General features: G+C 36.6%; 1 protein-coding gene across 2 annotated transcripts in view; it reads right to left on the reverse strand.

Annotated features, from left to right (window-relative positions):
* The window catches only part of SECISBP2L (SECIS binding protein 2 like), a 45,804-nt gene extending 18,754 nt beyond the window's left edge, over nucleotides 1–27,050 (reverse strand). Inside the window, exons 1-12 of one of the 2 annotated variants that reach the window (XM_037054591.1) lie at nucleotides 26,964–27,050; nucleotides 26,080–26,314; nucleotides 18,100–18,278; nucleotides 14,098–14,422; nucleotides 12,562–12,697; nucleotides 8,763–8,989; nucleotides 8,454–8,478; nucleotides 7,988–8,103; nucleotides 5,425–5,559; nucleotides 3,552–3,632; nucleotides 2,860–3,027; nucleotides 2,571–2,712 (exon numbers count right to left, since the gene is read on the reverse strand). In XM_037054591.1, coding sequence (XP_036910486.1) covers nucleotides 2,571–2,712; nucleotides 2,860–3,027; nucleotides 3,552–3,632; nucleotides 5,425–5,559; nucleotides 7,988–8,103; nucleotides 8,454–8,478; nucleotides 8,763–8,989; nucleotides 12,562–12,697; nucleotides 14,098–14,422; nucleotides 18,100–18,278; nucleotides 26,080–26,103 — 1,558 coding nt within the window. In that variant the 5' untranslated portion in view covers nucleotides 26,104–26,314; nucleotides 26,964–27,050. Of the gene's footprint in view, nucleotides 1–2,570; nucleotides 2,713–2,859; nucleotides 3,028–3,551; nucleotides 3,633–5,424; nucleotides 5,560–7,987; nucleotides 8,104–8,453; nucleotides 8,479–8,762; nucleotides 8,990–12,561; nucleotides 12,698–14,097; nucleotides 14,423–15,219; nucleotides 15,655–18,099; nucleotides 18,279–26,079; nucleotides 26,315–26,963 lie in introns of those variants that run through there. The other variant, XM_037054593.1, reaches the window with a different exon arrangement.
* Nucleotides 27,051–27,743: the final 693 nt, after the last annotated feature.

Below are 27,743 nucleotides of genomic sequence, written 5' to 3' on the forward strand. Positions count from 1 at the left end.
TATTTCCACAGCTACAACTGTCTCTATTTGAAATACACTGACTTCTAATCTAAACTGCATATACATACATAACTAAAAGTTACATAGGAGCCAGCAGGATCTCTTTAGCACTTCCAATACAACAAGGCCAGAGTCTGCTGTTCCCAGCAGAATTCCAGCTTCATGGTCCTTATTTTATTAGGTATCATTACAGCCTTTACCACTATCACAATTCTTCAAGCCAGAGTTTTTGGAGTCACCTTTGATATGCTTGTGCACTCCATCAGGGGGAAAAAATCAGACCAAAAAACCCCTATCGATGACTTACAATCCTTTCACATCTCTAACATCATTTCATCCTGTTTGGGACTTAAGTTTATTTCTTTGTAATTAACACTTCCCAGTTTAAATACTGCTGACAGATTAGAGATTAACCTTATTTCTATTGGTCAAGAATCCTCCTTCCCTTTCAAAGACCAGTCCAAATGTTGTAATATATGAAGTCATTTATGTTTTTATTATTTTTTAAATATAGCTTCATTCATTCATTCATTCATTTTTAGAAAGAAGGGATGGAAAGAAGAAAGAGAGGGAGAGAAACACCAATGTGTGGTTGCCTCTCACGCACCACTCCTGGCCCACACAACCCAGGCATGTGTGCTGACTGGGAATCAAACCAGCAACCCTCTGGTTCGCAGGCTGTCGCTCAATCCAGAGTCACACCAGCCAGGGCTGAAGTCATTTAATGTAACATCCTCCCCATACCTTCCACTGACATAAATTACTTTCTCTTCTAAAAGTTCACAAAGTTTTGCTGGTATTTTTCCTTAGGAGCTACTTCTTATTAGTCACTTGTGTACGTCCTTCTCACTGACAAGAATATAAACATATTTTAATATCTGTAATTTCAGTTTCTGACCCCATGCTTGCATGTAGATCTTTACATCTGTATATATTAACATTTACTAAGTGAATCAAAGTTGTAACAGTAAACCATGCAAAGTATCACAGGTCAACAACTCATCTTCATAATAACCAGTTAACATTCACTGAGTGATTATAACCCCCACACACTTCTTAGTACTTTACATACATCATCTCATTTATTCCTCAAAACAAAGCAGGGACTATCATTACTTTCCTTTTAATGTGAGGAAACTGAAGCACAGCAAGGTTAAATAACTTACCAAGGAAATAGATGGAAAAACAGAATTCAAACCCAGGCACCTCAACTCCAAGCCGTGCTAGTAGCCACTAGGCACACTGCCTCCAGAGGACTGCCAACTCAGGTCCATCCCCTACAGTCCTTTTTCTTAGTGAGGTATCAATATCACTCCCCATCTCAACAACATGCAACTCTAAAGCTTAGTATGCATTCAGCATTATTCTTACTAATAGTTACTAAAAGCTAAGTTTAACCTGGATGGGTGACGAACTACAGATTTAAGCATTTTGCAAACAGGATTAAAGTCATACCCTGTTACCTATCTTTTCATCTAAGACCAATGGATCCTTTTCAAAGAAACAGAAAATTCACTCATGCTTCTCAACATGTAAGCTATGTGGCTGATGCCTTTACCTTCCCTTTATCTTATACCTCATATTCTAAAACAAAGGCTATCAACAGAAATGAGGAAGCACATCAGAGCTGCTGAGCTCTAAATTAGACAAGTTTTGCTAAAATATAAGCTAGTGTTTCAGGAGCAAGCTAAATCATATTCATTCATTCATCTCGCTCTCTCTCATGCACACACACAATTTAAAACTTAGAGAACCAAATTACTTTTGTTACTTCAACCTTTAAAAAAGAAAAAAAACTGGTTTGCTGGTTCAAAATGTATATCAACTGACATGTGAAAAGAGACCTGGAAAACAGAAGGGAACAAACTATACTGATATCTGAGGAGAGAGAGTTTCAGGTAAACAAAACAGCACTCACAAAGACACTGAGCAAGGAGCATGCTGGGTGTGTCTCGGGAACAGTGAGAAAGCACAATGCACTAACTGGACTAGCACAATGCACCAGGTGATGAGGGCAGAAAAATAATAAGATAAACTCAAACATGGGCTTAGCAGGGCTCTGACTTTACTCCAAGTGAGATGAAGAGTAGTGGAGTGATATAATCCACTGTGTGTGTGTGTATAATATATATATATAGTATACTCACCTGATGACATGTTTATCGAGTTTAGAGAGAGAAGGAGGGAGAGAAACACCAATGTTAAGAGAGAAACATCGATCAGTTGCCTCTCATATGTACTTCTACAAGGGACAGAATTCACAACCTAGGCCTGTGCCCTGACTGGGAATTAAAGCCGTGACCTTTCGGTTTACAGGATGACATTCCAACTGAGCCACCAGAGCAAATCCAGCTTATATTTAAAAAGTTCACTCTTTGCAAAAGAAACCGGGGTTAGGGGTAAGGAAAGGTTGGTGGTAAGGAAGAGGCTACTATAGTACAGTACAATGGGTAGCAGGAGAGGAACTATGACAGGACTATGGATTTTTTATATACATATTATTTAGATTAATAATATCCAAAATAAATTACAAAAGCCAAACAGCAAACTGCCCAGACTAATGGTATCACCTGTATACGACAGAGGTCTGGTGTTAGTAATCTGCCGTGCTTTCATAGCCTGTTGTTGTTTTTCTAGAGCTGCTAACATGTCCCCCAAGTCCAGCTGCACAGGTGTCTTACTCTTTTTTCCAGCTGCTTTTGATAAAGCTTCCTGCAAGGTAAACGAAGAAAAAAAAATTTTTATTTTTTTTGTATGAAAGTGTGGCAATGTAAGATGACTGCATTTGTCACTACTCTCCATCACTACAAGCCTACTGAATAAACTACTACATTTGTTCATAAAAATGAATATATATACCTGTAATTTTTTTTGCTCCATACTTATTTCTGAATATTCTTGAGCTGTGGCAAGGGCTGCTGCTAAAGCTTTCTTCTTCTGACTTTTTGCACGTTTAGGAACGGAGGTTGTAATGGGAATTGGAGTCTGAACTATATTGATGGGTGAGTTTTCCGGTAAGTCATCCAACTATAATGATCAGAGAAAATCATTTGTCAGTGATTCCATGAAAGTCTAATAACAAGAAAAGAGAATCAAGAATGTGGGATATTCTACAGAATAACTAGACTAGACTCTTCAAAGAATTCAATGTCATAAAGAACAGAGTGAGGTGGTGGGTCTATTCTAGACTGAGAAATAACAAAGACGGAACAGCTGAATGCAGCAAGTGACGCTCATCTGCACCCAGGGCTGAAGACAAAGTAACTCCGAAGTGAACTTTTGCAACAACTGGGGAAGTTTCAGTATGGACTCTGACTTGTACGATGTCATTTAATTAACGGTATTTTCTCATGCATAATGAAATGTGACTTTCCTCGGAAAGTTCTTTGTTCTGGCTATGTTGAAAAGAAACATTACAGTACTAAAGGTACCATTATATACTATGCTGCCCCCCCTCCTTACACTTAGCTGTAACACTTTTTTCAACATAGCCATAATTCAAAAGATGTTCACATATTTTGCTTATATATTTTGAAAAAATAGTCACTCACTACTTTTGAAGAAAGTTTCTGGTGAATATTCTCTTCTTTGGCATTTCCATTCTCATTTAGTTCTTGAAATCCATCTTCATCCTGAAGGTTTCACATTTCAAATAAAAACAGTTCAAAGAAATAAACTCTTAAGAAAGACTTTTTGTAATGTTGAAGAGTAATGAAAAATGAGGAAGTAACTTTTTTAGTACTAATATTAAACTATTTGCGGTTTTAAACATAGCTACTTTAGTTATTCAAGGATGGGTACATATCCACACATATCCATCCTTTGGATTTCTTCATCTACTATTCAACTTTTATTATTAATAATTCTACCCTGATATGATAGGGTAATAGAAAAGAAATTCAAAAAGGGTCTTATCATATTTCAGATAACCTGGAAAAAATTTAAACACATGGCTTAATATGAAGTTCATTAATATTACATACAGGACAGGTAATATATTACTATATATACTGTATTACTATACATACCTATCACAGTTTAAAGCTAAAAAAAATAAAGAAAAATTTAAATTTCCCATTCAAAGTAATTTCTTAACCAACATCTTCCTTTACATTGAAGATTATTTCATAGTCTTTACCTAATATAAGTTTGGAACCAATCACATGGTTAAATGCAAATAATAAATCTGCCACATGTACCATTTTTGATAAAATAATTATGATACATTCTCAAATCTTTTAGGTCAATTACCAAGCTTATCCAATATAACATTCATGTCTAGCATCTGGGCTCAAGCATGTTTCCAGCTTAATCTTCATCTATTAACCTATTTTGCAGAAAGTATGGCCCAATAAAAACAATTTACTCAAATGGGTTACCTCGGATGTTGTTCAGCATCTTGACACAACTCCTTCTTCCAAATCTATTCCAAATGTTTTTCCTATCCTGCCGTGAGTCCAAAGGGATTTGTCTCTCCTTTGACCTCCAGCCACACTCAAGCAAACAGGAGTATACATATCTACATTCTCTACTACAAAGCAACCTCCATAAGGGTAGTACGCTTATTCACTTCAATGTATCCTTCAGAATACCTTACTTTCACACATACAAATAGGCCTTCAACTAGACAAATAAATAGAAATACTGCAATTAGAATATAAACTTCCTGCCTATTAGAGAAAATAAAAAAACTTTTCTTCTTTCTCCAAGACTTTCCTAACAAGCAGCACAAATGAACTAGATCGACTTATTCAAATCTAAAAAACCCTGACAAAAAGACTGAACAATAACAAAAACTATGAAGAAAGTTTTATACTAGGTGAAATCCACATAAAATCAAGTTCTACCCCTACATGTTATCTCGAAATGCTGAATACCCACGCAAAATTTTACAGAAGTAAAGTTAATAAAGTTAATGTTAGAGTAACTATACAGGGTAGGGCAGTTTTACAAAGACAGGTTTACAGCTGTTAATATGGAAAATAATAAGCCATCATAATACAAGAATAAACTGCATCACCTACTTATAACTATAAACCTACTTTTGCCCAACCCTGTATACAACCAAGACAAAAAAAAAACCCTTTTAGCCCTGGCTGGTGTGGCTCAGAGGATTGAGTGCTGGCCTGCAAACCAAAGGGTCACCCATTCAATTCCCAGGCAGGGCACATGCCTGGGTTGTGGGCCAGGTCCCCAGTTGGGGGCATATGAGAGGCAACCACACGTTGATGTTTCTCTCCCTTTCTTTCTTCCTTCCTTCCCCTCTCTCTAAAAATAAGTAAATAAATAAAGTCAATACTTCTAAGTAATTTATAATCTAACAGAGTTACATGTTAAGACACAAAAGGTATTATAATAAAAGAAAATTAATTTTATAAAGGGACCTCTGCTATAACAGATTTCAAAAAGAGTGTGGAAAAATACCTCAAAATATAAAGACTCAGAATTTGGGTCACTTCTATGAGACTGACTGGGGTTTAACTGCTTGTTATCTTGCCTCTTCTGCAAATTCTGTCTTCTTTCTGAGGAAGTACTATGTCCTAGGCATCTGAATCCAACCTAAGGAAAAACCATGGGGAAAAAAACCATGTCTTATTATTTTCAAGTAAATATTTTATTGAAGTATAACATACAGAAAAGAACCCAGAAGTATCCAACTCAATTTTCATAAAAGTGCATAATTTATTATAAAAGGTTGAAAGTTTTGAGAAATAAGGTCTTTACCAGGAAAATATGAAAATGGGATCATGTAGGTCACTCCACCCACCCCCAAACATGAATGTTTCCATAGGTAAACTCATGTGGTACACTCACACTATGAAACCAGAAGTCAGCCACAAGAAGGGATGAACTACTGATATATCCAGCAACCTGGATAAATCTCTAGAGAACCGTGTGAGTAGAAGAAAGCCAATCCTAAAAGATTATATGAGTTCATTTATACAACTTTTTTTTAAAGATTTTATTTATTCTTAGAGAAAGGGAAAGGGGGGGAGAGAGAAAGAGAAACATTGATGTATGAGGGAAACATCAATCAACCAGAGACCTGGACTGGGAATCAACCAACCTTTCAATTTGCAGGATGGTGCTCAATCCACTAAGCAACACCAGTCAGGGCTATACAACATTCTTGAAATGACAAAACTATAGCAAGTAGAAACACATGAATGGATTCTAGGAGTTAAGGAGAGGCTGGCAGGGTTGGGGAAAGGAAAGGACTGTGACTGCAAAAGGGCAACGTGATGAATCTGTTCTGTATCTTGACTGTATCAATATCTGGGTTGTGATATTATTAACCTTAGATTTTAAAGAAGTCTTGAAACATCAGTCTATAAAAACATAGCAGAAAACACAAGTGAATATTTGATTTCTGAAAGACATTTTAAGTCTAAAAATAATCAGAAACTTTAAAAGAGAATATTTTGACTTAAAAAGATTCTGCATGTCAAAAATGAAACAAATACATGCTTAAAAAAATATAAGTCCTGGCTGGGTGGTTCAGTGGATTGAGCACAGGCCTGCAAATCAAAGGGTCAACAGTTCTACTCCCACTCAGGGCACATGGCTGGGTTGCAGACCAGGTCTGCAGTGGGGGCCACTTGAGAAGCAATCACACGTTGAAGTTTTCTCTCCCTCTCTTTCTCCCTCCCTCCCTCCCTCTAAAAATAAATAAATAAAATCTTTAAATTTTTTTTTAAAAAGAAAAATGTAACAAAGCATCAGAAGTATAAAAGAAAGCAACCATTTTATACAACATCTGTCTCTATGTCTTATGAAATGGAGAGTTAAAAAATACACAAAATTTAACATAGCACATGTATTTTCATAGTTTTTTCTTTTTTTTTTGTTCTTTCACCATTTCTCACCACTTTTGAGGCAGAGAGAAAATATGTTTCCATATCAGTATTACTTCCTCTCCAGTGGGCTACTGATACCGAAAGTAACAGTACTGAGGCTACAAAACTGACAGGTCCAGCAAATAGTTTCAATGTAAAATTCTAGTACTTAACCAAACAAACATTTTATAGATTTTGTTTAATCTTTTAAAACAATCCTTGTTTTAGCTCTTTCGCTTTTAATCAAATAAAGCTAGACTGCCTCACAAGCCTGCAACGAACGATGACTTAATTTCTGCAACAACCAAGGAGAAGAGGGCATTATCCCACTTGTTTTCCTGACACCCTAATTAACATTAGGGCACATCTGAAGTACAACTTCACTTTAGGGAGGCAAAAGTAGGCAAGTATTTGGTCTATTAATATGTTAATAACTTTCTCTTATTTCAGTTCATGCATAGATCTATTCACATCATCTTAATTCCTTGACCAGATTTAAGGAACCTAGCAATCTATCTAGAAGTTGAAAAGGAAAAATACTGACCAATATACAACTCCCTGATTTCACAGGCAACTGATGCAGGAGACAGTTACTGGAAGTTTGCGACAGTATATAACCTGCTCTGCCCTATTGAAGCTAGACCTCGCTACCCCCAAGGTCAGGAAGCAGCCCAATCTGGCCACAGCATAGAGAGGCAGTCATCACCATGGCACTGCAACAAGCAGAGTGTGGCTCGTGCGTTTACAGTCGAGCAAAGTCACGTGGGCAAGGCTGTAGTGTTGAGTTCAAAGAATCAATTTTTAAGGCATTAAAATTCTTTATATGGATAAGTCAGCCAAGTGAAGCAGGACTGAAGGGTATTCTATTATACAATTATGAAGTATTCAAATATATTTCTTAAACTAAAAAAAGTAGAAAATGGTACAATATGCAGCCATATATACACAACTTACTTTCAACATTTTGCCATTTTGTTTCATTACTTAATATTTTTACTGGCTAGGCCATTTTAAAGTTACAGATATATTTTACTTTTAAGTAATTCAATACACATCTCTAAAAGTTAAGAATATTGACCTTCAAAACCATTATATCATTTATACTAATTCGTATCACACTACTCAAATTTGTCCAACCTAATTCAAATTACCTGTGAATTATTTCTTTGTTCAGTCTGCCTTCCACCTCTAGAAAATGTTTGATTTTTTTCCATCCAAGGTTTTTTCTGAGTTGCCTGGCAAGTTACATTAGACCAATTTACACCACCTATAACAAATGAGATTTAAAATATGATTTCCTTGTATAAGACACCCAAACCTAAAGTGCTCCTTAACTTTATGTGCTGAAATCCAGTCACTGTACACATAATAGTGGACGCGTTTCTATAAACTCGAAGTGGTGCTCCAGTCCTTGGCAATGTAAATGTCATACCTCTGAATACCTCTGGAAGGCATTTTTTCAATTTTATCAGCAAGACTGTACTTTCAATTTAACTTGAATCTCTTTAGAAGATTTCTAATTTTTTGTAACATCAGCAAGCTTCATGCTTAAAAGCGAAATTCTGACATGGACAGAGAAGAAAGTACAGCAAAAACACTATGCAGAAAAATAAGTACCTGTACATACAGATGATTCCACATTCTAAAAACAGAAACAAAAACGACAATTACTTTCCACTTCAAAATCAATACCACATACCTTGCAAGTATTTCATAATCTAGAAATATGAAGGATGCTTACTACAACCTTAGAAAAAATATACTTATCCATAAATGAATATTTTTCATATTAATAAAACATACAACATGTTTTTAACCATCGTATTATTACAGGAATTATCAATGAAAATAGATACTTAAACTTCAGCATAGGCAACAAGAATAATACTGACACAGATGACTGATAAAGAAATCAAAGGTACGCACATTCGTGGGGCCAGAATCAGTTCGTGCAGCCCCCGCAGCAGGCTGGTTGTTGCTGTGTTTGGGACTGCAGTAGCCACTATCACTGTCAATGTCAGCTTCGCTCGCCCCCTGCTCACTCGAGGACTCAGCAGTAGGGTGGGATGCCCTCCTCCTCCTGCCTTTGGACTTCCAAAGCACTGTGGCAGAGCTCTCTGAGAGAGACTTGTTAGCGATGTCTGACGGGAAATCTACAAGGCAAGAAAATGTGACAATGCTTTTGTGCGGGCCAAATTGATAAATTCTTGTCAGATCATCACTAAGGTTGTAAAAAAATAAAGACATCCAACTTTGAAAATGGTGAGAACTTTTTGAAGAGATCAAAAGTTAAAATATTCCTGACAAGTTGGTTTATATATGCATCTATTATGAAGAGACTAAAATATCAGTATCATTAAAACAGGACAAACCACTATTACTCATTTAAGAAGGACACCCCCAGCCCTGAGGTCCTCCGGGAGCCCCCTCCACCACCGCGTCCTCTTTCTCCCTCAGAGGTTACTTCTAGTCTGAATTCTACGCTTATTAATCCCTCACTTTTTAAAACAGACTTACCATGAATTTTTGTATTCCTAAAACATAAGTTATGTAATACTGCAATTTTAATTTTATAAAAATAAAATTATACTGCCTATATTTGGGTCTTGCTTCCCACCCACCATCCCCTCAACATTGGGTTTGCAATTCTAACACACGTGGCCGTAATTCATTAACGCCACTGGAATCTAGAATACCATGTGTGACTCATTATTAAGTACAACAATGCTATAAACATTCTCACACAGACAAATGAATGTACATGTGTATGCGAAAGTTTCTCTAAGGTAAATACTTCTGGGCCTAAGGAGATACGGTACATATATTCAACTTTTCCTGGTAATGCCAAATCATTTTCAAAGGTGGTTAAAACAGTTTACACCTCAACAGCAGGATATAAATATCCCCCACTGATCCACACATTCACCAAATACTTGATACTGTCTTCTAGGCTGTAATTTTCACCAGTTGTCTGGCATAAAAAGATAGCTCACTGTATGTAAGTTTCGATTTGGATTTTCCTGCTTAAAAGAGGTTGAGATCTCTACTGAGGCTTTTAGCCACTCACATTTTCCCTTCTGTGAAATATCTTTTAATTTTACTTTAGGATTGCTTGACTTCTGCCTATTTATCTATCGAGTTGTCTTTTTCTTATTTTTGTATTTCACAAATTATAATAACAAGAGCTTTAAAAAAAGCCTAACAATATCTTACCAATACAACAAATCATAAATTTTGTTTTTCCCCATACTTCCACCCTTACATAATTTTTATACAGCCTCAATATTATTCTGAGTTGTGCTGTTTAACATAAAGTATATATTCTTCATAATTACAATGTAAGGCTCTATAATATCCCACTGAGCGGATATCCCGAGCTTCTCTTGACTTGTCAGCTGTTACTGGACATTGGGAAGTTTTTAGTGTTTTTGTTGTTCCTTTTCTTTCTACGGGGGAGATTCTACTTGGATACATTCACTGAAGTGGGATAATTAGGTCAGAGAAAAAATCCTATAGCTCTGTCAAATTGTTTTAGCCCCCTGGCACTGTGTCCTGGCCCTGAGGGCACGGTGGGATCATTTTCTTATCGATTCATATGAATTCTTTACATGTCCTCATACTAATTCTTTGTCAGTTATATGCACAGTAAAAACCTTTTCCAAGTTTGTAGCTTGTTCTCTCACTCACTTTTGATAAACAGAAATTCTGTATATTACTCGTAGTTTCCTCCCTGTAATCATAAAGATATTTGTCTGTATATTTTTCTGCATATGGTTTTCCCATTTCAGTCCTTAATCCTTCTGGAATAGATCTGCATGGGGTACAGGTTAAAAACATGTAACGCTCTTTCTGACATTTCTCATATTCAAGTATGTGTTTCCAAATATGAGTCTGTTTTGGGGCTCTACGTTTTGTTTCATTTTTGTATACTATATTCTTATATAAGCATTAAGAATTAAAATGGCTTACTAGGTCTTGACTTCTAGAGAAAAGTTCTTTCCCAAGGATGTCTTGGGTCTTCTTAAACCAGTACTCTTTTATTTTATAATTAGTTTGTCAAGTTCCCCAAAAATTTCTATTGGAATTTTATTGGAACTGCTCTGAATCTATAGACTTACATAGAGAAAAATTATTTACGATATCAAATCATCCTGCATGAACCTAATATCTATAGTTCTTAATGTCTTATAATAAAATTATAGTTTCCTGCATAAATGTTTTATATATCTTATATAGGTTCATTGCCAGAAACTATATTTTTGTTGTTGTTGTAAATGGTATCTTTTCTTAACTTTGTTTATTGGTAGTACACTTAAATGCAATTCACTTTTTTATATTATATCTGCCTCACTTACTAAATTCTTATTAAGTAATAAAAGCTTGTGGTTAAGGGTAAAAATCTGTTACAAATTCTTTTTGTAGTGTTTCATTCTACCTTTAACTGATACCAATTAATCCTAAGAAAACAAAAACAAACTAAAGAATATAAACATAAATAGAATGCACAATCCTCAGAATTCCAAAATAAACTTAAAAATAAGAATATAAATAAAAGATATAACCTATTCAAATTATACCTTCATCTTTTCATTTTCTAATTCTTTCTTATACTTCAGAAGGCTGATTTTGTGGTCACAATGATTAAACTAAAGAAGTACACACACTTTTTAAACACAGTCCAAAGGCTGAAACCATGTACAAATAAGTCACTATGATTAGGGACAACCAAAACGCAGAAAACTTAGTGATAGATTACACTGTGAGTCTTTTCCAAGCATCTGTCAGTCTGCTGATCTCACGGCTTTATGCCCTACAAACCACACAAAGACTGTACTGTCAGCAAGACTGTAACTGATTCCCAGATCCTTTCTTGCCCTTAATGTATCTAAGCAGTCATAAAAGGATAACTGAATAGAAGTCCAAAAGAAATGGTACATCCCAAAGGAAAGAAGGTATGCACCACCTAATTCATCTTAAGCCAGACTGCATTTGAGGGGAAGCTGCTGAGGTGTAAAAAGCAAATGCGCCTTTGAACAGATCTAATTCTTGGCCTTGGATTGTTAACAAGGATTTTTTCTTACTAGTGTCAATGACAATGGGTGTGAGGTGATAGATATCTATCTACTCTATAGCAATCAGGTAGAATTTTATGATGTAAACTAGAAATGAGATCAAACATTTTAAGACTATTAATTCTCATCTATTACCAGGTTAAAGCTTTTTTATTTAATGCTTAGACCATCTCTAAAAACCTTTTTTACTTGTTTGAATTCATAGGTCTGGTTCAGACCTATGCTACAATATGCACTGAATACTTGCTAATTCTCTTTTCTAAAAAGTATTATAAAATGTTAGAGTATTCTATAAAAGGTTTTAATCTAGCTATAAAAACATGTACAATTATTTCTACTGAAATGACTTTCATATTTCTACAATTTCTGAAAAATTCTATCTGATTTCTAAACTGCTCCACTACTTTCTAAGGAAACCTCAAACCCTGCTCAATAAGCCAGGTTTGTGCATAAGCCAGCAAGCAAGTTGGAAGAACATTACCCACAGGGACTGTTTTATCCTTCCTAGAGAATTTCAACAAAGTGGCAGGATAATGGAAGGATGGAAGTCTAGAATCATGAAAAGTGGTATAATCCACAATTATAAAGTCAATGCGAGACAACAGATAAAGATCAGTGTGCACACTGTATGTAAGAACCCCTCCCTGCCTTACCGGTCTGCTGTGAGGCATCTACCAGAAGCACGATTTTTGATCGATGATCAGGACCTGCTGCATTTGTCTCTTTCTGAGTAGCTACGTTTTTCACCAGTGGCCTTTTGCTTTTTATATGTTGTTGTAAAAGCTGTTGCTGATTTAAGTTAAAAAAAATTAAGATTCTAATCAAAGTATTAAACATTGTAAAATACACATCCACTACACAATATACCTAAATATGTGCTCCAACTTAGTGGCTCCCACCTCCTGGGGAAACACAGCTGGTGTGTTAGGGTTTCATGAAATTATCTGCAGCCAATCATAATAGCTAAATAAGGTATTGTATATACATTTTAAACATTATTTTTCAAATAACCATTAACACTACTACATATACAATATAAATTCATTTTCATTGTCACTTGCATTTTTAATTTTCTCAATAATTATAGATATATAGTCATGTCATAAAGAAATTATAAATTATTTAAACTTATACAAAGACTAAATTTTGGTTTCATGATAGGCATGAAGTATAAAAGAAATTCCTGTTTTGGAGTTTACAAAGGAAATATTAAAAGCTGATCCTTCCCTTCATTTTTAAAAAATATGAGTATTTATCACTAATCACAATTTATAAAATAGAACTCTGAATTTAACGTTCCAAGTGCTGGGAATGCATCCTAAGAATCATGTTTCTCCAACATCTGAAAGGTATATACTACCATCTTATTCCCAATACTTATTTCTTTTAATTCTTAGAGGTCCTTCAAAACTTTCCTTGACCCAGGATGTTCCCATTAATGAAGGCTAAAAGCCTTTCAAAACAACCTCTGCTGCTTGTTTGTACTTTAATTTGTAAAGAGTATGCCAGAGGACAACAAGACTTTTCAATGAACAAGCTGGGCTAGTGGAATGTAGCAAAGCACCAACTCCTTGATGATACAGAAGAAAGATGCATCTAAGAAATAGCACTGCCTTTTATTAGCTCAAAAGTGCTAAGTAATATGATTTTTCCTATTTTCTCTGATAGTAAGGCCTCAACAGAAAAGCTTTTGAATAACAAAATGGTATTCCTCCTAAAAATTCACAGGGTAAAAACAATAAAAGTTGAAGAGATTTAAAGAATCACAAAAGTTCTTTATAACTATCTCTTACCAATTTCTGGAGACTGAAATATCTTCAAGTGCATTAGGCCTTCAACATTGCCAGCAAGGGATCCATACTAAGCACTTATTAATACCGGTGACACTATGTAATTTTTATCACTAAATTAAAATAATTTGGAAATATTTGTGCATTGTTTATGTAAAACTCTTTGAAGGAACTTGAAGACTATAAATCATATGACCAATTAAGAATGAGGAAACAAAATAATACAACAAATTCTTTTATAAATTTTATAAATATTGTATCCTTAACTATTTTATAATAGTAGATGAAATGTTTTCTAGTAAATTCAACATAAAAAGCTAATCAATACAAGTGCAAATCACTTACACTATTATTAACAGAAATATCAAACATAAAAGCCAATCAAAATCAGTTGCTTACTTTTGGTACCACTGGTCCTCTGTTGCTGTTTCTGCTTCGATGACTAGACAATGGGAAGACTTGTCCAAGATGATTTGGACGCTCAGTGCATTCTGTGGTTACAGTATTTACAGTATTTGCAGCTTGAAAGGTGTTGGAATAAGGTATAGGAAAAGGATGATAGAAACCCATAACTTGGGCACACGGTGCTGGCATCAGCTGATAATATGCATACTCGGTAGAAACAGGTGGCTGAGCAGATATAATGGGGTAGGCGAGGTATGGTCCAGCTGGGTTCGGATTGGGCTGTTGCCATCGTATATCATTGTTATACAATGGAAACTGTCTGTAAAACCAAATCAAAAGAGAACAATTCTATTGACAATTCTGAGAGTAATGCTAAAGCAAAATCTCAACTCATTTTTATCCTCATCTGAGGACATTCTTTCATTGCTTTTTAGAGAGACAGGAAGGGAGAAGAAAGAGGACAGAAACATCAATGTGAGAAAGATCAATTTGATGCCTCCTGCATGCATCTGGACTGGGGATCATATGCACCCAGACCAGGGATTGAACCTGCAACCTAGACATGCACCCTGAACGGGAACTGAACCCACAACCCTTTGGTTAAAGGATGATACTCCAACCAACAAAGCTACACTGACAATGTCTCAACTCATTCATTTTAATAAAGAAAACACAAAAGAATAGTGGCTTCATAGTAATTCTGAAAAATGAGATAAAATTATGATCTTATCAATTTAAGCAGGGTGTCAAACTCATTTTCACTGGGGGCCACATCAGACTCACAGTTGCTTTCAAAGGGCTGAATGTAACTTTAGGACTGTATAAATGTAACTACTCCTCAACTAGGGGCAAGGAGCTCAGTGCTGCCGCCAGGTAGAAACAAGGTGCCAGGCCAGATAAAACAAGGAAGAGGGCTGGATTTGGCTGGCAGGCCTTGTGTTTGCCACCTGTGCTAGAGAAATTATTATATATATGTAATAACAATTTAAATGATAGTATAAAGAAATTCAACCTGATAGTTTTACTACATTCCAAACTTTTAAAAGTATACCATTGTTATTTGTACTATCCCTTCAACATCCTCAAGACATTGCTGCCTAAAGGTTAAACACCTACCTGCTGGACCTGCCAAGAGTCCTAAGTTCCTATCCAATGCTAGTAACTGTGACGGTCTTCTGCAAAGAGCAGGGTAAGATGATCATTGTGTACGGTGATCATTACAACGGGTGATTTGATTCCTCCACATCTCATTAGCTCAGTCCCAGGGTCTCCTACTCCTCTCCCATACTCCCCTAAACACTTGGCCAAGTCCAGCTCTTTTCCTGGCTTCCCTCCTTGGCAATGGAAGCAGGCTTCAGGTCCAAGAGAAAGAAGAGAAAAGGCAAGCCTGTCCCTTGCCATCTTATTCCTAGCATTAGAGTTTCCTCTAGCACAGTTCCTACAAAGCACCAGCAAAATTCTTCTTGTCTCAGCAGTCCTTCTCACAGAAGGTTGCTGCTGACGAAAGAGGGGTTATAGGGAACTGGAGCGTAGAGCTTTTCCTCACTATTCCTATGACAAAGCAAAATGGAAAAATGTTCACTGCCATGGTTCTAAAAATACTTTTAAATAATTAGCTAGCTTACTCATGAATTCTCAAAAGATCACTTGGTAAGGAAAGTGAAATTAAATTTACCATACTATACATACTTGGTCATTTTGTCAAATTACAAAAATACTATTATTAGTTTACAAATCACTTTGGACACAGTCCATATAACTCAAAGAGTTTTTAACTGAGACAAATCCCTTAGCTCCTGCTACTTGTCCAATCCCCAAAACTATTAAGAGTTTCAGATTACAGGGTACACAACCACAAAAAGGATAAATTCTATGAGCCCATACTGCAGCCTGAGTGATGATGAATAAGATGCAAAAATGTCCCTTCCTGGAATATTATCCAGAAAGAAAAAGAAATGAGGTCTCACATCATGAAAGATATGCAAGAATCCTAAATGCACATTGCCAAGTGAAAGCCAATCTGAAAAGGCTATACACCTTATGATTCCAGCCATGCCACATGGTGGGAGAGGGTCAGTAAAAAGTTCAGTGGTCTCAAGGGGCTGGGAGGGGAGGAGGGATGACTAGGTGGAACAGAGGTTTTTTAGAACAGTGCAACTATTTCATATGACACTGTAACTCTAAAGGTGGACACACGTAATTATATACATTTGTCCAAACCCACAGGATGTACAAGGGGGGACCCGAAATAAAACCAAAATTATTTTCTGGAGGGTGGGCCCCTTGCAGCACAGGCTCCCCCTGCTGAGTGTTCTAGGAACCCACCTATATCAGTGTACCAGCTGGTGGTGTTGTGAGAGGCTGTGTTCAGCTTTAGGGAATGTTTTTGGAGACTCTTTAAACATGTTTGTCCATTTCATGATGGGTGATTTACAACTACACCTGTTTACACCACATTGTGTTCAGCAGTTTTTGACCAAAAATGGCATGACCCCCATGCCCTATCCTAGCTCTTAAAGGGAAATTTTGCCAATGTGGACGAGGTGAAACAAAATATGACAGAAGGACTAAAGTGCATCAAAACCAATGAGTTGAAAACCTTATTTTGAGCAGTGGAAAAAACATCTCGATAGGCATATTGCATCAAATGGAGAGTGCTTCAAAGGCAACTGAAGCATGCAAGGATACACAATTTTTTACAAATAAATTCTGAGGTCTTTTTGGGTCCCCCGTTGTACAACACCCAAAGTGAACCCTAATGTGGACTACCAACTTTAGTTATTAATGAATCAATTTTGGCCCATCAATTGTAACAAATGTACCTCACTCAACCAAGACGTTAATAACAGACGAAACTATGGGGGGGTGAGGACATATGGGAGCTTTGTTACTATCTGCTCAATTTTCTGTAAACTGAAACTTCTCTAAAAAAATAACATCTATTCATTTTTTTAAAGATTCAGATTATTATCTTGAATATTTAATTTCTGAAAAAGCTGTTTAGTGGTCTCAGATCTCATACACCCACAATTTTTCAAAGAATGTGCCTCAGCACACTAGTGTGTCACAATGGGTCAAAGATATGAAAAAATATTGATTGCCTTTGCCCTCAGGGATAGCTGGGCAGAGGCCTCAGCCATTTTTTCCATGGTTCTAGGAAAGAAGTACAATTTTCTGTGTGTGACATAACTTGAAAGAGTCTACGATTACGTTTATAAAGCCGCAAGATGGAGTACACCGATGCAGCACTAGTCAGCCAGACAACCCAAGCAGGGTTAGAAAGGCTATCGTGACTGTCTCAAGCTATGCCCTAGTGGTTACTAGATCACACATTATCTGAACTGCAAGCATTTTGCTAAATCATCCTATAGACTATAGCTTCGAAGCTAAATTTAGAACTAGAATCTGAGTTTAGAGTTATATGCTAACTAAGCATAAAAGCTTCAAAGTTAAGGACTGATCCCTTGGTATTTTCTTCTTGCACTAGACTATCTTGGCAAGTACGATTAGATGCATCATCTCAAAGGGGGTTTCTGTTTACCTCTTTCTAATTCATTCCTCCATTTACGTCAATTTATTTCAAATAAATTTCAGTTACCTATTACAAGATACTGTTTTTTGTGGTATGAAATGCACACTTTATGCCCAAATCTTTGAGGGAAAAATAAGGACGTGCACTACCCCTGGGTACAGAGATTACATACCATGAGCAAAACAACCCTGTGCATAATGTGCACAAAATGTGGGTGTGCATCACGCACAGCAAATATGGTACATTAAAAAAACTCCATATCCTTTCAAAGAGTGAGAAAATAAACTATGCTAATAAATTTCGAAATTCCACATCATTTGATTTTATTTACTCTTAAAAAATAGAGAAATGGTTCGTGTTTACAAGTTACAAAAGGAAAAAAAATTAAGTAATGTGTTTTGTCAACTTCTATGTTTCCTATACCTTGCTCCCCCAACTAAAAAAGGAAATAGTCGACACATTACCTGCTGGACTGGTTTTCCTGTACAAATGGATAACAGGTAATCAGGTAGCTGGGAATTGGAGTTGGTTCTACACCAGAAACACTTCCATTATCATTTGGGAGCGCCATAGGGATCATAAATGTGTCAGGGTTCTTCTTCTGGGGAATAAATGGCTCCACCTCAGCTGACAGCTTGACATTCTTCAAAGAGAAAATAAAACACATTATTAACAAAAGAGCAAAATGCTTAAATAATATGAATTCACAATACAACAATACAAGTCAGTTTTGACAAACAATACTTAGGTCTCAGTCAGTACTCACAAAACATCTAATGGAATGTAACAAGTTAAAATAATTAAATATGATTAGACAAAGTCATTAAATAAAACAGGGAAAAAACTTATCAAAGGCTACTACATTTCTATGAAATTCACATTTTATGTAATCAAAGCTGTTAAAACAATCAAGAGTACAAGGAAATCAGTCACACCTCAAAGTCCCAAAATAAAGCCGATGGTATGAAATCTAGCCCTTCAGATATGAATCAATGTGTTTTTAATTAATTTTGTTTTGGGGAGAGAAATCATTAAACAGTATTCTGAAGGATAATTATGTTCGTTAGAATAGTCTAAAAAAAGTCTCTTTCTGCCCATTTCAGGAAATTACATTAGTACGGTAAAATTAAAAGGAAGGAAAATATCTAAGATGAATTTTTAAAAAAATACATAAGGGGAAGAAAACTTCTGGTTCACACTTAAACCAGGGAAAAAATAAGTACTTCAGTTTCACAGGAGACAAACTGAGCAAACTAAAATAATTCAGAATATGTACTCCATTTTAGTTTATTCCCTATTTCCTTTTTAAAACTGATTTGCAGAAACAGAGGAAAGGGGGGAGGGAGGGAGGAAGACCAATTTGTCGTTCCACCTATTTATTCATTCACTGATTGATTCTAGTATGTGTTGTGACCAGGGGTCAAAACTGCAACCTTGGCATATCAAAATGACACTCTACCAGCTGAGTTACCAGGCCAGGGCCTATTTTGTATCTTACAATAAATCTAGAGATTTAAGACATATTTAAAAAGCTAAAGTATTTAAGGATGTACATATGGGTGACAAAACAATTCAGAAAAGTAGATAAGATCCATAAATCGGGATAGGAATTAGTGTCAGGAAAGAAGGAGCTGTGAGTGGGAGGAGATTCCTGGAGAGCTTCTGGGGTGCTTGGCAAAGGTCGATATCCTAACTTGGGTGACAGTTACAAAGGTAAGGTAAGGTACTGTACAAAGTATTTACCTTACATTAATTCACTTAGCTGTACCTTGGGTTTAGGCTGTTTTCTTCTGCATCTGTTATATTTATAACAACAAATTTTAAAAATGTAGCCATTAAAAAGAACTTTTCTCCAACAAACACACCAGAATGGCAGAATGGCACTTATTAGAAGCTCTCACCAAGGCACAGTTCTTGGAATCAATTCCAGGCATGTTACTCAGGAAAAAATCCAAGAAAATCTAAAAATAAGACTTGATATACTCAATATAAAGCCTTAATTCAAAAAGTTTTTTTTCCTAAAAAGATTCCAATGTAAATTCGGAAGTGCTTGTAAAAAGGGAGAGAAGGAGAAAATGCTCTGAGCTGTACTGCAGTACTAATGCACTATCCTTCCTCCCATCTGATTGAACTTTGAAGTCTACTTTTCTCTGAAGGAGATGCAGTAACTCTACTTACAAATATCTGTGAACTAAACTCAATTTCTTGCAGGTCAACACAGCAGGCAAAAACTTCAAACATTAATAGAATAAGTCAGTAATTTTCACTATGTTAGTCACTAGAACACCAAACTTGTTTGTATGAGGCATAAAATAATCAAGATAATAAATGTTTCCTTACTAAGGAAAACCAATTTTTCAACAAGGCACAGATCATTGAAATTCGCTTTATGCAGTTCATACGTATACATAAGAAAACTTAAGTCACACTTTAACTATACTAAAAACATAACTTTTTAGAAGTTTTTAAAATCAAAAGTCCTCCTGAACATATGAGAACTCTGAACAGTTTTATAAATCTGGACAAGAAGACACTGATTTGTTTTAAAGTAAGGAATATGGTTACATCAAGTTCTCTGTCTAATGTGAAAAAAGAAGCAACATTAATGATAAAGAAATAAAAAATTTTAAATAGCACTTTTCTTGACACCCGCCTCAAAAAATACTAGATCATAAATTACTTTCATAACAACAAATTCGAATTTTTGCTCAAGTCAAAAGTTCCAAGTTTTTAATACCCAGTTTCATCTGTACTTTTATTTAATAATTTTAGGAACTTAGGGAAGCCACTGTTCTAAAAGTATCATGCATAAATTATAACTAATGTCTACAAATACACAGTATAAAAAAGTGGGCAAAGACAGGTTAATAATTAATAATACAATAACAAGTAAGTAAATACTAATACAATAATAAACTGTTCTGTGTACTCAGAAACTGTAATCCTACTTTTGCCCACCCTCTATAGCCTTAAATATTAAAGTTTGAATTCGTTTCTACTCTAAGTGCAATTCTTGGTATCAGAGTTCAACAATAAAATTCACAAACACTAAAATGATCCTTTGTGTTCAGCAAAAAAGAGAAGCTGCTGTACAGTCAGCAGCTGTACAAACAGAAGATGTCACTGCAAGGAACAGACTGGCAAACTTTCTTCTAGAGTTACAACCCTACGGTTTTTAAAAGTTGTTTACTGTGGCTCTGGGCCTTCAGTTTCATACATTAAAATGTGCATCTGCCGATCTCAGGCCTGAAAAGTACTGTTGAGACCCCAAGCTATTCTTAAAATTTCACATAATAAAGCCCATACAGATAATATGTTAAGTAAGCAACAGGTTTTGGCAGTATTTGTATAAAACCAAAGAAAAATGTCTTACATAGTGGAAAACAAAAACATTATGAGAAAATTAGACTACTTACTTCATACAATGTTCTTCAGTTTGAATTTCGGTGTCTGGTCTCTCTACCTTTGCCAAAATCTATTTTTTAGAAATCACAAATTTTATAGCACAGAGCTGTCTTCTTAAAGCAAAAAAATATACAGATATGGTATAAGTTTAAACTACAAAGAACATATTGCTATACTACTTGGTTTAAAAAACTATGTAGTAAAATTATCTTTCTCAGAAATTATTTTACATTTTTCCAAATTAACAAAAAATCGTAATTTCCCACAAACATGTATTTGAAAACAGTCCCATGTTAATTAAAATTTTGCATATATTAAAACAAATGTTAATAAAACCTCTTTGATGTGAATAATCTAGAAAATCCAATAATTTATTCAAACCTGAAACAATAAAAATCTGTTTAAAAGAGGTTTTTAAAAATATGTCATTTATTTATTTTAGAGAGAGGGGAAGGGGGAGAAAGGAAGAGAAACACTGATGTGTGAGAGATAGTGATAGGTTGCCTCTTGCATGCCCCTATCTGGGGACCAGGGCCACAACTCAGGCATGTACCCTAACTTGGAATCAAACCAGCAATCCTTCGGTTTGCAGGACAGCACTCAATCCACTCAGCCTCACCAGCCAGGGCTAAAAGAGTTTCTAATTAAACAAAAACATTCAGATCACTGACAGCTTATGTAATTCAATACCTATGCATTGAGCACATATTCTGGAAAGAGCCCCTATGACAGGTTTAGTGAAAACGTGCAAATATTCCTACTTAAGGTCGTATCAGGAGGAAATGTATACTAAACTGCTCTAAGATGGAACCTCCAAAAGAGGGCAAATAATTTTCCTAGATTAAGCAACAGAAGAATGACACCCACTTACTACAAAAACTGAACTGGAACAAAGTAACACACTCTCCTACAGTGAAATTCCAATTATGTACCACACACCTACAGAAAAAATATGGCCATGGAAACCTTCCACATTCTATGTTAAGGTAGAAATATATCAAATATTAAGATATTTTATCTGTCATGGCCAAAGGTAAAACAAATGTCTGCTCAATGAAAAAATAATTTAATGCTTAAAAAATACCTACTGGCTGTATTGTTTTCTTATTGGAATAGCTTATATTGAAAGTAAACCACTTGCCAAAATAAACTGCAGTAGTTATGCGTATGTTTTGCAAGAGTTCAAAGTACTTAACTTAGGTTCTGTCCAGTTGCCTTACTATCCAGACATTTACCCCTTTCTTAAAATAGACTGTATCTAATCCTATTAAAATATGATGACACTTTTCTAAAACACAGTTTTTAAATTTAATATTAGGTTTTGGATTATCTACTTTATTGTTTTTACATTTATTTCTTTTCAGTTTTGTGGGGTTTTCTCCCAACTCCTTACCTTTGATGCTTAATATTTATTTTCCCTTTAAAATGTTTAACACTGAACATTTGCCTCAGAGTATAGCTTCAGCCACATCTCATAGGTTTTCACACATAGTATGTTATTACCTTTTCAATAACATATAGTTCTACTTTTTAAATTCCTCTTTGAATTAAGGGTTTAGGGTAAAATGGCTGTTAAATTTTCCAAGTGGTATTTTCACTAAATGAGAATTATTTACTGCTTTATTATAAAAGTATTATTTTAAAAATCTGTTAAGACAGATCACTAGCTTAGATCTATAAAGACAAACTATAAGTATTATGTATTACATTATGTAGTAATTTATTTAGAGTATGTTTAGTTACAGTGCTATTATTTGAAGTTTACACATTAAAGGGAAGAATTATAAGCCAGATAATCTTGTATCTATTGGTAAATTGTACTTTGTGTGAAATCGTATCTTTTTGTTACACATTTGCTTTTATAAGAATTAAAGACACTGGCAATCAACAATTTTGTAAGTTTTTCAAAAAACCTATTCAATGTTGATATACTAAAAATGGAGCCAATGTTTACACTATTTGATAATACAAAAGAGGCCATAAACCTCAAGTGTCTTGTTACTTCTAAGGCCATTGCTTATATATTTTTTTAATCTCAGAACACTGTCTTAAGTTTCCTAAAAATAGAAACACTAGAGCTTTTATAAACAAAATGAACTCCATGATTTATTCTTCACATCCCTTTATATACCAGCATTTTTTAAAGGACAAAAAACTGTATTACACCAAGTCATATCTGTTCTTAGAACATCTAATTCTGGCAGTTAAAATTAAGCTACTTGTTTTTATTTAAAACAGTCTTGCTAAAGGAGATTATTGCTGAAATTCTCCTCTGGTTTTAAGATTCTTTCACATAGTCATTATTGCAATTAGGACTATTATCTAGCATGTATTCCCAGTAACTTAGTTTTTATAATCTTGATCAACTTTTTATTATAATCTTGACAAAATATACAGTTTACCCTCTTAATCAAAGATTTTATATATTTTTTTAAAAAAAGAGGTAATCCAAGAACAGCAATATGAATACCTTCCGGCAAAACACACTTAGATTTTTAAGTAAATTACACTGTGCAATATTGCAGGGGTTTCGATCAGATTAAGATGAAATGCAATAGTTTGTATTAAGTACTTTTAAAAAAAACCCTAATTTATATTAATTGCTAACCACTTCAGCTATAATGAGTATGTTATAATGCTGTAGGCAGTCCCAGGAATTCTGAATATAAACCAACACTGGTTTAAAATGAAAAAACAAACGTTTTTGTGAGGAAAAATGGAAATTCCCACATTATCACATATTTTTCATAATTTTTACCTACCTAAATTCACCTCAGTAGTAAAAAAATATAAAAGTCCCGTCCAGATCGGAACAGCGTGACTCAAGAGCCAGGCATGTTGAGGGCTGTCATCATCATGCCCCCTGCCTTATACCATCTTAAATAAATATGAAAATATTTGACAAACAAACTTTAAAAAAGATAAAAAATATAAAAGTATATCCCTAATAACCTGGGAAAACCACCACTTTCCTCTGGTACAGTGGAAACAATGGAGAACTCCAGAAAGTTGAGAAATCTCAGTTCTAAGGATCTCAGTTCTAAGAATCTCAGTTCTACCCCAATCTACCATTAAGTCTACCATTAAGTTCTTACCCTTTTTCAATAATGGATCCCTTTGAGAATATTATGAAAATATCAGAATCCTGCCCCAGAAAAATACTAATATAAAATGAAGCACCAGCTTTCCAGGCCATCCAGGGACCCTTGACCTAACTTAACTGCCTACAGCACCAACCAGGCGAAGGAGCACCGCTCTTCTGGATCTCAGCTTCTGAGTGTGGGTGTGAAGGGAAGACAAGGTTCGGTTTCATAAACCCATTTGAAAGTTTTCTCCTACCTGGCATTAGGATAGGGAAGAGGCAGGAAGTACTGAGGTGGGGGGGATTTTTTTCAAAGGAAAACTACATTTTTCTTAATTCTTAAATTTCTACAGGATTTTAAATAGGTTGTGGACTTTGGAAACATAGGATGAAAGAGGAAGAGGCTCTGTACTTCAAATAATCTCCTCACAGCACTTGCTGTTAAGATAATCACACACAGGTTACCATCTAAATAGTTAATTACATTTCCTCTAGGATGAAAGAAACCATAAGTATACAGGTGGTAGCTTTACTGGTTACAGTTCTGGCATCATGGTAAAATGTTTAACCCTTTCATTAGTGACATGCATACAAGAAAATCATTCCAGAAAACTTCCAATTCACTTGTCAGACTTTGAAATCTCAGACATTTTAAATAGATGCCTTAAAATTATGTTTTTCATTAAACTGGATATAGGCTTTATATAGAATACTCTGAGTAACAGGAAAGTCCGTATGTATTTGCCAAGAGGCTCCAATCAATTTTGCTTTGCTAAATACAAGTATTGTTTCATAAACTTATTTGTGTTTTCAGAGTCATATTCACATAAAGCTTTTTTATGATTAAAATTGTTGTAAAAACAAATATACACAACTAGGAAACTGTGCTTTGCCTGCAGAAAGACCCCAATTTCAAAATCAAAACTGGCTCTTATTAGCAACATATAATCAATCATACAGAGGAATTTGGGAAACCCGGTCTCAATTTATTAACGTGCTGATTATCCATTTGTAAAATAATTAGGCAAATCGCTAATCTCTCCTTTTCCTTCATCTGTTAGCCTAGTTCATCACTGGACAAGGCCTTCCACTATAGAGGGGAATGTAGTGAAAAAACTTCGACCTCAATTTATGTCATTTCACAGAGGTCTCAAGAATGGAAAATACTTTAAACTTTGGGAGGCGGGAATGAAACATTATCTTGGATTATTTTTTATGTTGTGATGACAACGTAAAAGCCCTGATTTTCAGCACCTACTAACATGAATAATCAAGAATTCGGTGGTGCAATTAAAAACAGAACATTAATCGGACTAAGTTTGGGATCAGAAATGAATTCACGCTTTGGGACCTATACCCTTTAGATACAAGCTTAATTTTAAAAAATCACTAATTCTTGCAAAATGGTTAGGTAGAAAGGCAAAAAGAAACGGTAGTATTTCATATATTAAAAGGAACACCTCCCCAAAACCACTGTAAAAACAATGCTTCGCTCAATGGAACGGATACCTAAAAAGTCCGTAACACCCTTTTCCTCGGTAGTTGTCACACGTTCGGACAGTCTCTCTGGGTGAGCAGCCCTCAAAAACCTTTCTACCTTGAAAAACACATTCCAGAACTGAAGAGAATGGGGAGGGGTTGGGGGTAGATTCCCTATAAGTTATAAACCATCTCGGGAAAGCACGGACAACTCGGGAGGCTTCTGGCCCCTTTCACCAATCTGGGGAGGAGGGGCAAAAGCGAGTCCCCAGCCTGGAGTGGGGGCTGCTAACGAGGGATGAAAAACATCCCCAAGCCCGAGGCATCAGGAACAATGCAGGAGATGGGGCGCTTCCAGGCTCCCAGGCGAAGCAGGTCTGCGCCCTCAAGAACCCGAGGTCTCTGGCCGTCTGGGCCCGCGCTCAGAGACGTGGGCCCGCCTGGGGGGAAGCGGGGACCCCCAGCCCCCGGCTCGTACCTGGTCTGCTGGGGCTCGGTCCATGGCGCCTGCAGCCGCAACGGGCCCTCTCAGTCAGTTTGGAGAGCGCCTCGGGCCGCTTTCTCCATGGCCCCCCGCTCGGGTCTACACCCGGCTCCGGACCTCGGTCCCTAGTTGGCTGGCACTGACTCAGAGTCCGGCTACGCCACTGGCAGAGGAGGAGGCTCCAGCTTCGAGAGATGGAGGAGGCGGTGGCACCCTGGGGAGGGATCATCTGGGACGGAAGCCGAGAAGAGTCGAAATGAGCGGAAGGCATAGCCGAAAATGGCGGCGCGAGGGAGGACTAGTAGCAGGGGGACCCCGAGAGGGGCAGTGGGCGGGGCCACTGCCGACGGCCTGAGCGGACGCCAGTGAAGCCCGGACTGGCTCACCCGGAGACCGAGGCCCGGTGCACAGTCCTAGGAGCAGGTGCCCTTGCTACTCAGCGTTTCGCAGCGCACCGTACAAACTGGCCCTGTGAACTGTTAAACTGGAGGGGTACCGGACCACTTGGGACCCAGGACACCCGGGCTCCAGTCTTCAGGGACCTCAGAGACCACGTCATTATCCCAAACCTCCTCTTAGTAAAGTTGTAAGAGTTTTTATCTGCCCCCTGGACATATTATGATCCTTAGGTTACCCAGCTAAAAGGCAGCCGTGACTGTAAAGGAAAAGACGACAAACAGCTACCCGAGAGACACCAGTCAGAAGGATCCACAAATATTTATCAATTAGATAATTCATTGCCCAGGTCCGGGTCCTAGGCTCACCTCCAGACGGATCTCGCCTATCTCACAGTCCCTAATTTTACCCACAGTCGGTATCCTACCGCCCAGCAGACAATTATGCCTGGTCTGGGATGTTATTTTTTGCACTGTACTTACTCGTTGCTCCTTTATCTCCAGTTCCTTAGCCCGCTGAGGAAGGGGGCTGCCCCGAGCCCGAGGACTCGGTGGGCCGGGCAGCTTTCCCGGGCGCGCCCCTCGGGCACGCCCTCCGACCTGTGCCCCTTCCCGGAAGCGTTCTGGGCCGCGGGAGGAAGGTAAATAAGAACCCGAATAAGTAGATTAAGTAGCTGAAGTGAGAGGAGACGGGAGAGGTGACTTCTGTTTGGGGGAGTGATGGGTGTGGAAATTCAAGCTGGGAAAGAGGATTTTTAAGAAGTGTACTCTTTGTCATGTTCAGGGGACATCGGCCAAGACTTGAATTGCCTTTTCCGTTAGTCTAGGTTGTTAGTTTTATTTGGATAGCACTCCAGAAAAAGGCTGGTCCGTGAAGCCCCTAACTGTTCTTGGGTTGATAATGTACTTTGACCTGGCCACAGATGCTGTAGTTGGTCAACAGGACTTGCATCAAGTCTGGCAGTAGAAACTGTTTGTAAGGAGATCTCTCATTTTTAAATAATTTTTAAAACTCTTTCGCCTCCTCAAATTATATGAGTAGGCGTATAGATATTGATGTGTTTAAATGGCACATGTGTGTATGAGTGTTACATGCATGAGCATTCATGTAATGTTAGGTCCCTTGTGTCTATAAATGAATACTGAATGAGTTTAGGCTTGCATAGAAAAACTGAGCTTTTTATAAGATTTAGTCAGGTAAACTAACTGATGATCATCGCCTTCACAATTTTCAGATAGAAAGAACTCTGAATTTTTAGAATG

The sequence above is a fragment of the Sturnira hondurensis genome, unplaced genomic scaffold (assembly GCF_014824575.4).
Source record: "Sturnira hondurensis isolate 20B ecotype Veracruz unplaced genomic scaffold, ASM1482457v3 Scaffold0008196, whole genome shotgun sequence".
Classification (NCBI taxonomy): domain Eukaryota; kingdom Metazoa; phylum Chordata; class Mammalia; order Chiroptera; family Phyllostomidae; genus Sturnira; species Sturnira hondurensis.